We start from the raw sequence: 12,540 nt of genomic DNA, 5'->3' as shown, positions 1-12,540 counted from the left end.
GTCCTTATATCAGCTGCGATTCTTACGGCATTTCCGGTTACTACCGTAATTACCCTGAATTTGGCAGGCGCTGCAATCAGAGATGAGGACAATTTCTAACAAGACAAATATCTTAAGTGGATTTAGTAGGGATTAAATGTAAGTCAGACGTCATATAAGGTGGCTCCATTGTCGAAGGATTCGATCGAGTGACACTGCAGGTCGTTTTACACATCAAGGAAAAAGGTCATCATAATTTTACGGTAAAATGAAACTGACGTGACGTCAGTAGGGGGAATATACCAGTAATTTTCCTGCAGGACCAAAATGTTCCACAGCGCTTACGACAAACCTGGAAACTAAATGAAACCTACAAAGCCTGGACAAACCATGCTTAAAGTTTGTATCCATCGACTTGCACCGTTTTTAAAGGTAGTAAGGAGCAATAACCTTACGGCTGAAAAAAAAAAAAACTCGTTATGTTAAGAATTTTGTGCGACTAGAAAAAAAAAGCAAAACTCGGATGTAGCCTATGGGCTTTCCAGTCAGACCTCAGTCCACCAAATATGGAGACACGGACATTTGATCTCTGGGAAATCCAACATGTAGCAAGGGTGGAGGAGATTATAAAGGTAGAGTGTGAGCATAATGTGCATGGTAAATGTAACTGTGGAGATCAGCCCAGTGCAACATGTAGAGGGCAGTGGGGGAGGATGTATAATACTTGTTGGAATACATCATGGTTTGGGAAAGAGACAGATCTGGAGTGTATAATAATTGAAGTATGGGCTAAAAATTGCAGTATCAAATAGTACAGTTTCACAGTCTTTGTACAAGACTTTTATTATAAATATGAGATGAACTTGCTCATTGGGGAAGGTTATTTGCTATGGAGATTTTAATCATACATTACAGGGCAACTGGGGCAGTGACTGAAGAACTGATGTGAAAAATTTAGTATGTTTAAATGATGGAAATGACACAAGAAATAATAATAGGAATTTGCAATTAATCTTACTTCAGTGTCAGAAGTATTAGCAGGAAATTGTAATATATATGTATATGACCAGGAAGTGACCACTATCCTATTCTAACTAAAGCAGCAAAATAGGATCAAGTTTAGAAGACTATGATACAGAAGAATCATATAGAATGGATTTGGAGAAAATTGGGAAAATTAGTGTTTAGGAGATGCGAAAAGTTAATCAAAATGTAGAATTAAATGATTTTATTTGGGAAGCAATTTTAAGAATTTAAGAAAGAAAGGAAGGCATAAAAAAGAAATGTTACCATGAACACAGGAGCGTGAAAAGCAGAAAGGATGTAAAATAAAGTCCTTAAAGTGATAAAAATAAGATTACATAATTTCTAAAATTTTATTGAATATACGGAATGCAGGCTAATGTAACAGTTCAAATTGTACACATTTGGATGAAATGTTATAATTCAGTGGGAAAAGAGACAGAAATAGACAAGTTAAGGGGAATGATAAGAATGGGATCAGAGGGAAATGTGGCTATCCAGTTATTGGGGACTTTACAGCTGTAACAGATGAAGCTGAGGTGTTGGCACAAACAGGTGTTAAAGGTCCAGTGTGTTGAATTTAGAGAGAGATATTGGCAGACATGGAATATAATAAATATGTTTTCTTTATTGAAAAATCACCTGAAAATAAGAATTATCATGTTTCTGTTATACCTTAGAATGTTGTACCTCCATGTTTCTACAGTAGGCCAGAACGGACAAACTAAACATGGCCCTTGATTGCATTTTTGCATCAGCCACTCAAGTTAGCAGCCCCTTTCGTGTTGAACCAAACAGTGTCTGTAAAACACAGATTTTTTTTTTTTTTTTATGTAAAACTGCTTTATTCAGTGTTTTACTGTTTGAAATCACCAGGTAGATTGAAGATGTCTCCACCCTGCAAAGAACAATTTGTTTTTATGTTATGACAAATCAACTTAGTGAGACATCTAAAGACATATTATTATCACTATATAAATAAGGAATGGAGAAGGTAGATTTTCCAAAAAACTGAAAAGACACTGTCCCCCCCAAAAAACAGGAAAATGCACTGATCCAAGGATTATTGACTAATTGCTTTAACATCCTCTGTCTGTAAATTAATGGAGAAAATGATAAATGAAAGGTTGACATATATAGAAATGGAAGAACATGTTTCAAAATATCAGAGTGGATTCAGGGAGGATAAAAAAAACAATAGACCCGGTTTTATGTTTAGAATATGAAATAAGAAAAAGCACAAATTACAATTTTCTCTTTAAGCACCACAGGAAAAATAAATATCAGGCAAAGAAAATAAGTTAAAGTGCAAATTTTCTTTTTATTCTGATTTCATTTTACAGCAGAAATTATGTAAAGCATTCAGAAGACATTTTCCACATATAAGGGCAATATTCAAAACACTTTGCATGGCCTCAGCAACAAAATATTCTTTTTAAAAACATCAACAATTTAGTGATGCTTGTGCATGCACGTTTGTAAAACAAAGTAAAAACTAGGCTACAAAAAAAGAAAAGAGGAATGAAAGACTGAGATAGGCATGGAGAACACAACGGCAGGCAAGGTGGGAATACAGCAGGAATGAGAGAGAAAGAGAGAGAGAGGGAAGACAGGGTGAAAGAAGAGGAAGGCAAGGAGAGGTCTAGCCATAGATTATCTATAAGGGTCTACCATTCTAGCATGCAATGTGGTGTTTGGCCACGCCCTCTCAAAACAAGGCCTGAAAGGTTATACCATTCATTTCTAGGCGGACTTATAAGAACAGAGGCTGTCTCTGCGCATGTCTACCAGCTGTCTACTATGGCAATATGTCTTTATTTAGTTTTTTTTTTTTTTTTTAACTTTTTCTACTCTATATACTCTTTTTACAGTCACCATCCTCTCCAAAAACATGAACATATTGATGGATCATCTGCAATCTGTGTTTCTAGATTTGTGTGCGTTGACAAGTGCAAGCGTTTGGATGTTGGGAGTGTGTGTGTATATCTGTCTCTGTGTGCATATCATATATAAAGGAGTCCAAAGCGGTGTTCTTTGTGACTTGAGTTGTGCTGATGTGAGAGGAGGGGCAGTTTAAGAGGAGGTTCAAGTGATACTGCAGCATGAATGCTCCTGACAGCACCGTCCTAACCATGGCTGTCTCTCAGCGTGATGAAAATTCAGAAAACGTGAAGCACACATAATAGAGATCGTCCAATTGTAACTCTTTTAATATTAATCTTTTTTTTTTTAAATTAAGAAAGGTGATACGTGGCCGTTACCTATTTTTATTTAAGAATTATCTGTATCAAGAATCTTGTGCGTTTAAGACAAGTATGTAAATAGAAATATCCCTTATTTACTTGCTTTCAATTTAGTTTATATTCAAACAAAATCCTATAAAATACAGGATTTGGAGGTTTTTTTTCTTGTAGAAAAAGCGATGCAAACACAGCTCGGATGAAGCAAACATCACATTTTGCTGCCTCACAAAATGAGACTATCAGAAGGAGCGCGTCAATCAAGAACGTGATCTGAAAATTTGTAGACAACTGGAGTATCCCTCACATACACAAATATGTACACATACATATGCGTACACAAATGTACACAGTCTTGGTACAACTCTGTGTCGGCGGTCATCACACTCTACATACCATCTCCCTGTTCTTCAACCCTGAGTAAAATCTAAGGGAGAGATTTAATTGTTCCCAAAGACATAAGCACAGAGAGAAAGAGTGTGTCATTTTTTATGTGTCTGATTGTGTACATTTGTGTATGACTGCGTATGTATGTGTTTACGTGTGTGTGCACATCTGTGTGACAGAGTGAAAGACAAAGAAAGAAAGTGACAGCTATTTCGTCCTCTGTATAACTGTTGGGTTATGCTTTCGTTTTAAATGTTGCTTGTTTTTTTAAGGAAAGACAGACAAAGCAATTCCCTGGAAGAGAACTTCCTCCCAACAGCGACACTGAGATGGTGAATAGACTTGTGACAGTGCCTTTCACACACACAGGCTGACGTCTGTAGTTCTCTTGTTCTAATACTGCAAAACTGACACACAAGTGGGGCGTAAAGTGATACTGTAATTACTGGTTTGTCTCGTAAAGCAACACGTAGCATCAATCAGGCCATGAGCATTCATTCATACCACTGACAAATTAGAGCTTCTAACTTTGACTCGGATCAAGTTTAACACTGTCATTTTTTTTTTTCAAAACACACAATTTAGGAAAATAAACAGGTAACTGGCAACTTTTTGGAGGACATACAATAGATATTTCCTGATATTAGCTTGCACTTTTCTGTTATTGAGCAGGCACTTTCTAAACAGAGCTTTCCAGAAGTCTTAAGTACACGTCGTACATTAATGGCAGTGACAATGAGGAGAGAAGAAGAAAATAATTAAATGATATGTAAAAAGCAGGGGGAGGGGGGGGAGACATTCTGTTTGAAGATGGAAAGCTTTGACTGGAGGCCAGGCTGGATCCGCTGTAGGTGTGATTAATGGTCTCAATAATAAAAGCTAGTATGTTGCTGAAGCACAACCACATTGTAAAGAATGTAGCGCCCTCTTCCCATTTTGGATCATCATTCATTGCATTCATATTAAAACGACCATCTTCATCACCATTAGTATCATTTTGCATCATCATCATCATCATCATCTACATTTAACAAACCTCAGAACTTGTCTATGGTTGAGCTACTACTAGATCTCTTCTACTGTTCATTGTCTGTGTGTGTGTGTGTGTGTGTGTATGTGTGTATGTTGCCTCTGTGGATCTTACTGATATCTTTTGGGTGTTGGTTTCCCCAACGTAACATATTGTTAGGCAAAATAGCATTCATAATAATTGGCACTACTGGCAAAAAGGGTTTAATTTTTGCTAGCCAAGAAACAAAAGCACAAAGTGTAAATGTTTTGTTCTGAAAGATCATTGTTTCAGCTAACTTTGTTTTTCCCACTTATAATTCTAACATTAGAGTTTTCAGTTGCATGCTTTAACAAAATGTTCTTTTCAGTAACACTTATACTGGATACTCTTAAAGTGAAGCAGTTAAAATCCTCTCACAGTCCATAGCCACTAAAATGTTCTTTTTGCCGTTTCTTTGTCTTAAATCTCATGCACATTACTCCGTTTGTAATATCTACATTATTTACAAGCAATACAGCCATCCTGTGTACCCAGGTCTCTGTCTTAAGTTCTCATTATGGGAGTAAAATAATTTATAATCTTAAATACAGTCCTCTTATGAAAAAGTTTCAGGGTCCTCGTATCCCCTTACCTCGTCAGTTTATATACAGGAATATGCAATAGTCCAAAATATGGATTTGATCGCCCGTATGGGCTAATATGGGGACCAATGCCCTGTATAGGGGCAGGTATAGGACCCATGTCCTGTACAGAGCAAGCATAGAGACCTCTCAGAGTCAAGAAGAAGTCAAGGCAATGGTATGTGACTCTCTCCTCAAAACCACAGTTAGGATTTAGAGGTTCACGCAAAGAACAAACTAACAGAGACATTTAACCATTGGAACATGTCATATTTTACCACACAAGGGGGGAAAACCAGTCTCAAGCTGAACCACTCTTGAGCCAATTAAATAAATAATTAGACCCTTAAATAAATAAAGTTTTTTTTTTAAAAAAGCACCCAAAATAAGTCATTTGTCCTTACACAGTTCACATTACACAGGGCAAGGATAAGTTGATGAGGACGTAAGTGAGACACAACTACACATAGAAATACAAAAGAAACAACACTAAAGCAGTTTGGCAAGCATGCAGGAGCTCGTAGCTCAAACACATGCATTGAATTGAACAAACACGGACACACCACGTCAGGCGAGCAAAGTGCTGCCTCTGAGAACGACTCCATACAAAGTCCATGTAACAAATTAAGACATCGTTAATTCAGACCCCAACCCTTAGCTAACAATGCCCCTCTTACATTCAAGTGCAGTTCCTCCCCTTTTGATCGGGTGACTGATTAATAGGTTTATTAAGCCTGTGAGTCAGAGTGGTTGGTGATATTGTGAGATACTGAATCAGCAGAATGATTTGCCACTATAGCTCTTCGGGATGATGGAGAGGAGGAATAAGCGAAAAAACCTTGCATGCAAATGCAACATAGAAGTGAGTTTTTTGGTTTATGTTTTCTTATTCTTTCATGGATTACTGTTTGGATACAAAACGCAAAAAGGTTTTGTATATCTTCTGCATGTCAAAGTAGCTTTTATCTTGAGCCAGCCGTTCACCGTCGCCGCAGCACGTCCTGACGCTGCCGGATGTCATCGCCGGGCGCTTCCTCCTCGCGTTTTCTCGTCTGACTCGCCGACTTGCTCTTGCAAAGAAACATACCCATGAAGAGTGCAAAGAATGCCATGAGGTTAATGTGATGGCCTCCCAGTGAAACTGTGGAGGAGGATCAGTGCTGTGGGCAGAGCCAGGTCCCTGGGCTCTACCCAGCAGTCTGTCTGTCTGAGCTGCCATGATGGACACCTATCCTGTCCTCAGTCTGTCTGGGAAGAGTTTTTTTTTCCCCTCTTGAGAGAAGAGGGGAGAGAGGGTGAGAGAGAAGGAGGGAGGGAGGAGAGGAGTGGAAAGGGAAGGAGGAGAGGGCTGGGTAATGGAAAAGGGAAGGAGCTTTTGGGAGGATGGAAGAAAGGAAAAAGGAGAAGATGGAAGGCAGGGAGGGTTTATAGATTGCTCACAGGCTGAGGGGGGTGTGTGTGGGGCCTGGCGGAGGGCTCTCAGGACCCCTGGCCTTTCTCTGCTCTCTGGCCCTGGAGAAAAAACAAACACACATAAGAGACACACTCAGAGATACATTTGTGTGTGTGTGTGTGCGTGCATGTGTGTTTTTTCTTTTCAGTTTTATATCCAAAGGCCAGAGCAACAAGAAAAGTTATAGAAAAGTTATTCAGCAAACCCCCTGCAACTCCCGCTCAGCACACAAACACACACTGTCTATCCAGTACTCCTACCCACCCATCAAGGCACAAAAAAAGAGACTGGCAGGCCAAGCAAGACACTTAAAGTCCCCTAGTGATGTCAGTCAGAACATGCCCCCATGAAGACCATATGCAAGAATTGCTCCTCTATCTATCTGTCAATCATGCAGAGGTACCGGCATCATTCAGCAGTCCTTTGAGAGGGACAGAGAGAGAGAGTAAGAGAGAAACAGGGAGATAGAGAAGGAAGAAGAGAGAGAGCGAGAGGGAAGGATGATAATCCAGGATCTCCTCTCCCCCTCCCTCCGCTGACATGCAAACAGGCATCAGCCACCGGGAGAGAGGGAAAGAGAGAAGAGAGAGAGGAGACTCACCCGTTTCAGAGGCCTATGGTCCATCAAGGGGCTTCACAGGAACAGTAAAACAACATCAACTATTAGCACCAACGTAGAGACCGCATGTGCGGCAGTGGGGTGTAAGTGTGTGTGGGTAATGTGTGCAGCTGTGTGTGTGCAGTGATGTTTGGAGGGTGTGTGGGGAGTTCTATGCCTCACCTGTGGCGGCATCGGAGCAGGAATCTCAGGATCTTGCGAGCAGCCTGGCTCTGTTTTTTTGTGAGGAGGCTGCTGTAGGCAGAGACATGGGGAGTAAGAAGAAGTCTTTTAGATAATTATAACCTTTGGTTGTAACCTGTGTATATATGTGTGTGTGTGTGTGTGTGTGTGTGTGTGTGTATGTAAGAGAGAGTGAAGTACCCAAGGGAGTGTCTATAGGAGCGGTAGTATTGCTGGATGAGGACCGCTGCTCTACGACTCTGTTGGAACTTCCTCTGCTCATGGAAACTGCGGAAACGACTCTGGATCAGGATGGCTGCCAGGGTCATCCTCTTATAAAGTGCATACTGAGAGAGAGGAGACAGCAGCAGCGCGTTATAAACCTACACATCACAAGATCTGTACTTTTGTATTGCTGAATCCTGAATACATTTTTGTAATCATTTTGTGGTCATAAATGTTTCCATCTGTAGTCTCAAATCACGACTGATCACAGTTTAAGAGCTTGTGTGCTTAATAATTTTGTTAAATATCCATAATGAATCACATCAAGCTGTCTGAAGCAAAAATAATATGTCTTATAAAACTGACTTGACTGTGAATAAAGCCTAAAATAAACACAATTCATGACTCATGTTTAAGGACTTGTGATGCTTTAAACTTTAATATGGAGGCACACAATGACTTGACTAAGCTGCATGGTTTCATTATAGATAAGTACATCAGAGCTATTAGAAAGATAAAGTTAATACCATCTAACGAAAGAACTGTAGCACAGGATGTGGACAAGCCACATTTCTGTTTTTAGTTGACTGAAAATTAAGTGCTAATGTGTAAAATAGCAGATTAGCACGAATCAGAGAGAATCAAAATGCTTCATGTCATCGTGTCAGCCCAAATGTACTGAGCGAACACATCTGTTAATGCTATTTCTCTGGATATGTAATTCAGCACTTAACAGCGGGTCAGCTTGATGTAAAAGCAAGTGCTGTGCTGTTAACTCTTACCTGCTTGTATCTCTTATAGCAGCGTTGAATCACTGCTGCAATCTCTTTGCGTTGTTCCTGAATGGGACCCTGAGGAGAGTGACATTAAGAGTTTGTATAAAACTGATTTATATGAAATAGTTCATGGTCATCTTAAGCTTTTTCAAATGATTGTGAGTCATGAGAGATAGACATAGAGAGGAAGATAATTTGAACAAATGCTAAAATGCGTCAGATTATTTTACCATCTCTGGGGGCATACTCTGTATTTTTTTTAAAGCAGTGAAGGTCATGTGTACCTTGTGTTTTCTGAGGGAGTGCAGAGCATGCCTGATGGTCTCATACAACTCCCCCTGCTCTGCCTCAGTCATGGCTAGACAGGAGTCAGTTTTCAACCTCTCCTCTTTCATAGCTGCACAGAGGAAGGAGGTCCAGTCAAAGGGGGAGGGTTGGACTTGCTTAGCCTGAGGACTCTGCTGATCCTCAGGCCCTGAGAGAGAGTTTGGTTTGGGGCTAAGAGTCTGGGACTTGGAGTTTAGAAACCTGGAGAAAAGCAGAGAGCAAAGCAAAAGTTTTAGAGTAAAAAAAAACTTGAACGCCCTTTGATGAGTGAGGTAAAGTAAATGTGGTGAAATCAGGAATTCCTCGACTCACCTCTCCACCTCACCGAGGTAACCAGACAGTAACCTGACATCACTGCTGATCCCCACCTTCCCAGAGTCTGTTTCAGTCTCCATAGCCTCCTGCTTAAGCCTACCAGTTGAGGCCTCCATGATGTGATCAGCTAGCATCGTAATGTCCATCTGCAAGACATGCAGAGCAGGCGTTACTTACATATGTCTAACACCTGCTGCCCCTGAAATTGAAAAAAAAAAAAACTTAAAGATTGGCATTTATTCTCATGCCTATACAGATAACACTCAACTCTGTGTACTTAATTGTTTATGGGAATTACTGCTTTTATGCTTATAGGTGGGCAAGCAGAAAAACAAATGTTTCTCTTACTTTCCCGCACAAAACCTAAGTCTGCATTATTATCACTTTACTTGTGAAAGTTTCTGCTCTGCTGTTTACCCTGTATGCACTGCATGTATGCTACATTAAATGTGTTTTGCTCATACGATACATATGACTGTTTGGCCAGAGTCTCAACCAAACCAACGAGGTTTAATCACAAGAGGTGGGAACCAGAGGGGCGAAGTAACATCTGACCAACTTCACAGGACAGTGAAAACAAAAAAAGACTTTACTTTGTCCAAACTTTATTTAAACTTTAATATTAAAACCTCATAAACATGTGGATGACAATATACTTAATGAACATTATTTTGACATTCATTGGAAAAAATATTTCGAAGTGAGTTACTTCCTATTCGCCTAAAATTCGCCTAAAACAGGAAGTTAGTTTAGTGTGTTTAGTGTTAAGTTTGTTGGTTTTGATAAATAATTCTGGATTGATTTAGAATTCACAAGAACCAATTGGGCTGGAGAAAGAGCTCATAAAGAGCTTTCATTTGATGTATGCAACTCATTTTGCCCAAAATGTTCCACACACCCCTCTGGTTTTCACCCCTTGAATAATGTACTACATCCTCTACCCTCTTTTTATGGGCCTCCTTGTCATGATGGATGTGAAATTGGGGTACTTTTAATAGTTTGGAAGTTTTTTAATCGGATTTCATCGCATCATACAGAATACAGCCACATGTCTTCCACTGGTGGCTTATAGTATTAGTGGTGGAAAAAAAGCTTTTATTACTGCAATTTCTTTTAAATTGATTTCTAGTTGTCTTTAGATATACAGGCACTACAAATGGCTTAATACAAACTAAAGATATTTTTGTCTTTACCATCATTTGGCCAAGACTAAATCTATTCTTTTAATGTAAGGTGTAACCAGTTAGTACTGGCTTCTTGTTCTTGCCAGTGAGAATTCAGTCTGTGTGCCCTTTTTCCCTTTCATTTAAGTACACTTGATCATTTGTATTAGTGTGTCTGCTTGTGTGGGAGTAACTGAGTGGTGAAGATAGCACTGATACGCCTGCACCAGGTGCCCCTTGTATGATGAGTGTAATAGGTATCATGTAAAACCCATATCTTCACTTTTTGTTTATCCTGTTTATGTTTAAGTTTGTTGTCAACATTTAATCCAACCCCTCTTGGGCCCTTGTTGAGGTTTTGTATTTTTTTTAACCTAATGTGGTTTCATGGGAGTTTTTTTTCTTATTCACACTGAGGGTCAAAGTTTGGGGAGAGTTGTTTTCACAGATTTTTTAATGTATTGTTTCATGTAATTTATCACAAACATGGCACACATGCAAAGCAAGCTGTATACATTGTCCATCACATACAGTACAAAAAGTTCAGTTCTGGTTAAGGAACAGGATCAAAACTGCCCCTCACAATCTGCTCCCCCTACCTGCAAGTCCTCTGTGTTATCCTGATAGGTCAGCAGCTCTGTCTCCTCTCCCCTGTCAGACAGCACTCTTTGGCGCAGGTGAATGGCCAGTCGTTCTTTTCCTAGAATCCTCCTGGCTAGGCTACGCTGCCCCAGACTCTGTCTCAGACTCCACCTGGTGCCCCCTCCAGACCCCCCTATCCTGGCCTGCAGGTGGGAGAATGGAGCACTGGGGAGCTGAGGCCGGTTGGGGCTGGAGCTGGCAGGAGGTGCGCTCTGACAGCTGAGGTTGGAGGGTTGAGTTTGTAGGGTGTTGGGGAGGAGAGAGCGTTGAGGGTTAGGACTGGGAGACGAGTTGAGGAGGGAGGTGAGGGTGTTGTTGCCAGGGGTTGAGTTAGCTAGCTGTTGCTGGGTGTCTGGGTTGGGTTTGAGTCTCTTGGCTGGGGGTGGCCCTCCCTGTTCTCCCTGGGTTCCCTGTTGGGCTCTGTGTCCTGTTTGGCTCCAGCTTGGGTTCTGGTTTTCTGGCTGGCTCTCTGTCCTGGTTCTCCTCAGCTCTGGGGGAACAAAGATGGTGGAAAATAAGAGGTCAGCATTTCTAGATGATTTCTACCTGGATCAGTTTCCCCCACAAAACCATATACTCCCCCATTTACTCTACTGTCCACAGGAGGGTGTACTGATTATCCAGAGGAACTGGAAAAACACATTGCTGTTCAGTTTTTCGAATTTAATTTTCAAATGAAAAGTTTGACATTTTGAGAAGCACACTTATTTGCTTTCTTGCCCAGAGTTAGATGAGAAGATTGATGCTACTCTCATATCTGTCAGTCCATATGTAGCTATATTCAGCAGTCAGTTAGCTTAGTAGAAGAATTGATGTTGTAACACTTCAGTTTAAACATGATACGTTGTATTAATTAGTGAGCTTTAGAGGTGCTTGTTGGCAGATTTTGTTACCTTTAGACAGACTCTGGCTACCTGTTTCCAGTCTTTGCGCTAAGCTAGGCTAACTCGCTACATACCTCGTTCAAGAGACTGATATTTTATAGGGACAGTTCACCCAAAAATCAAAAATACATAGTTTTTCTTTTACCTGTAGTGCTATTTATCAGTCTAGATTGTTTTGGTGTGAGTTGCAGAGTGTTGGAGATATTGACTGCAGAGATGCCTACCTTCTCTCCAATATGATGGAACTAGATGGCACTCAGCTTGTGGTGCTCAAAGAGCCAAAAAAATACACTTGAAACACTCAACAGCAATGTTTCTTTCCAAAAATCATGACATGGTTATTCAAGAAAATCCACAGAGCTTGCTGTGAGCAGTTTCATGTAGGAACTATTTCCTTTCTACCAATCTAGATCTGCCAGTGTATCACTGCGCAGAAGGAAGCATCTACAGCTAGTTCACCTAGCACCACTAAGCTAGCTAATGTTGCAGCTCAGCCTCAGAGGATGCCATTAATGTTTATGTGTTGCATTGTCATGAGCACAAGCCTCTGGCCCATGAGGAGATGCACACTTCCTGCTGTGCAGTTCTATTATATTGGAGAGAAGGCAGACGTCTCTACAGTAGACATCTCAAACACTCAGCAACTCACCAAAATAATCTAGACTGATAAGCAAAAATCCAGGTAAATGAAAAAATATGTATCTTTGATTTTG

General features: G+C 40.3%; 1 protein-coding gene across 1 annotated transcript in view; it reads right to left on the bottom strand.

Annotated features, from left to right (window-relative positions):
* Window positions 1-2,503: 2,503 nt before the first annotated feature.
* Window positions 2,504-12,540, bottom strand: part of LOC125886244 (calmodulin-binding transcription activator 1-like) — a 55,978-nt gene continuing 45,941 nt past the window's right edge. The window contains exons 15-21 of the mRNA XM_049572283.1: window positions 10,901-11,433; window positions 9,136-9,284; window positions 8,781-9,024; window positions 8,503-8,571; window positions 7,697-7,842; window positions 7,496-7,567; window positions 2,504-6,773 (exon numbers count right to left, since the gene is read on the bottom strand). Coding sequence (XP_049428240.1) covers window positions 6,698-6,773; window positions 7,496-7,567; window positions 7,697-7,842; window positions 8,503-8,571; window positions 8,781-9,024; window positions 9,136-9,284; window positions 10,901-11,433 — 1,289 coding nt within the window. The 3' untranslated portion in view covers window positions 2,504-6,697. The remainder of the gene's footprint in view (window positions 6,774-7,495; window positions 7,568-7,696; window positions 7,843-8,502; window positions 8,572-8,780; window positions 9,025-9,135; window positions 9,285-10,900; window positions 11,434-12,540) is intronic.

This window comes from Epinephelus fuscoguttatus, linkage group LG1, assembly GCF_011397635.1.
Source record: "Epinephelus fuscoguttatus linkage group LG1, E.fuscoguttatus.final_Chr_v1".
Taxonomy (NCBI): Eukaryota; Metazoa; Chordata; class Actinopteri; order Perciformes; family Serranidae; genus Epinephelus; species Epinephelus fuscoguttatus.
This window is presented reverse-complemented; position numbering and strand designations above follow the sequence as displayed.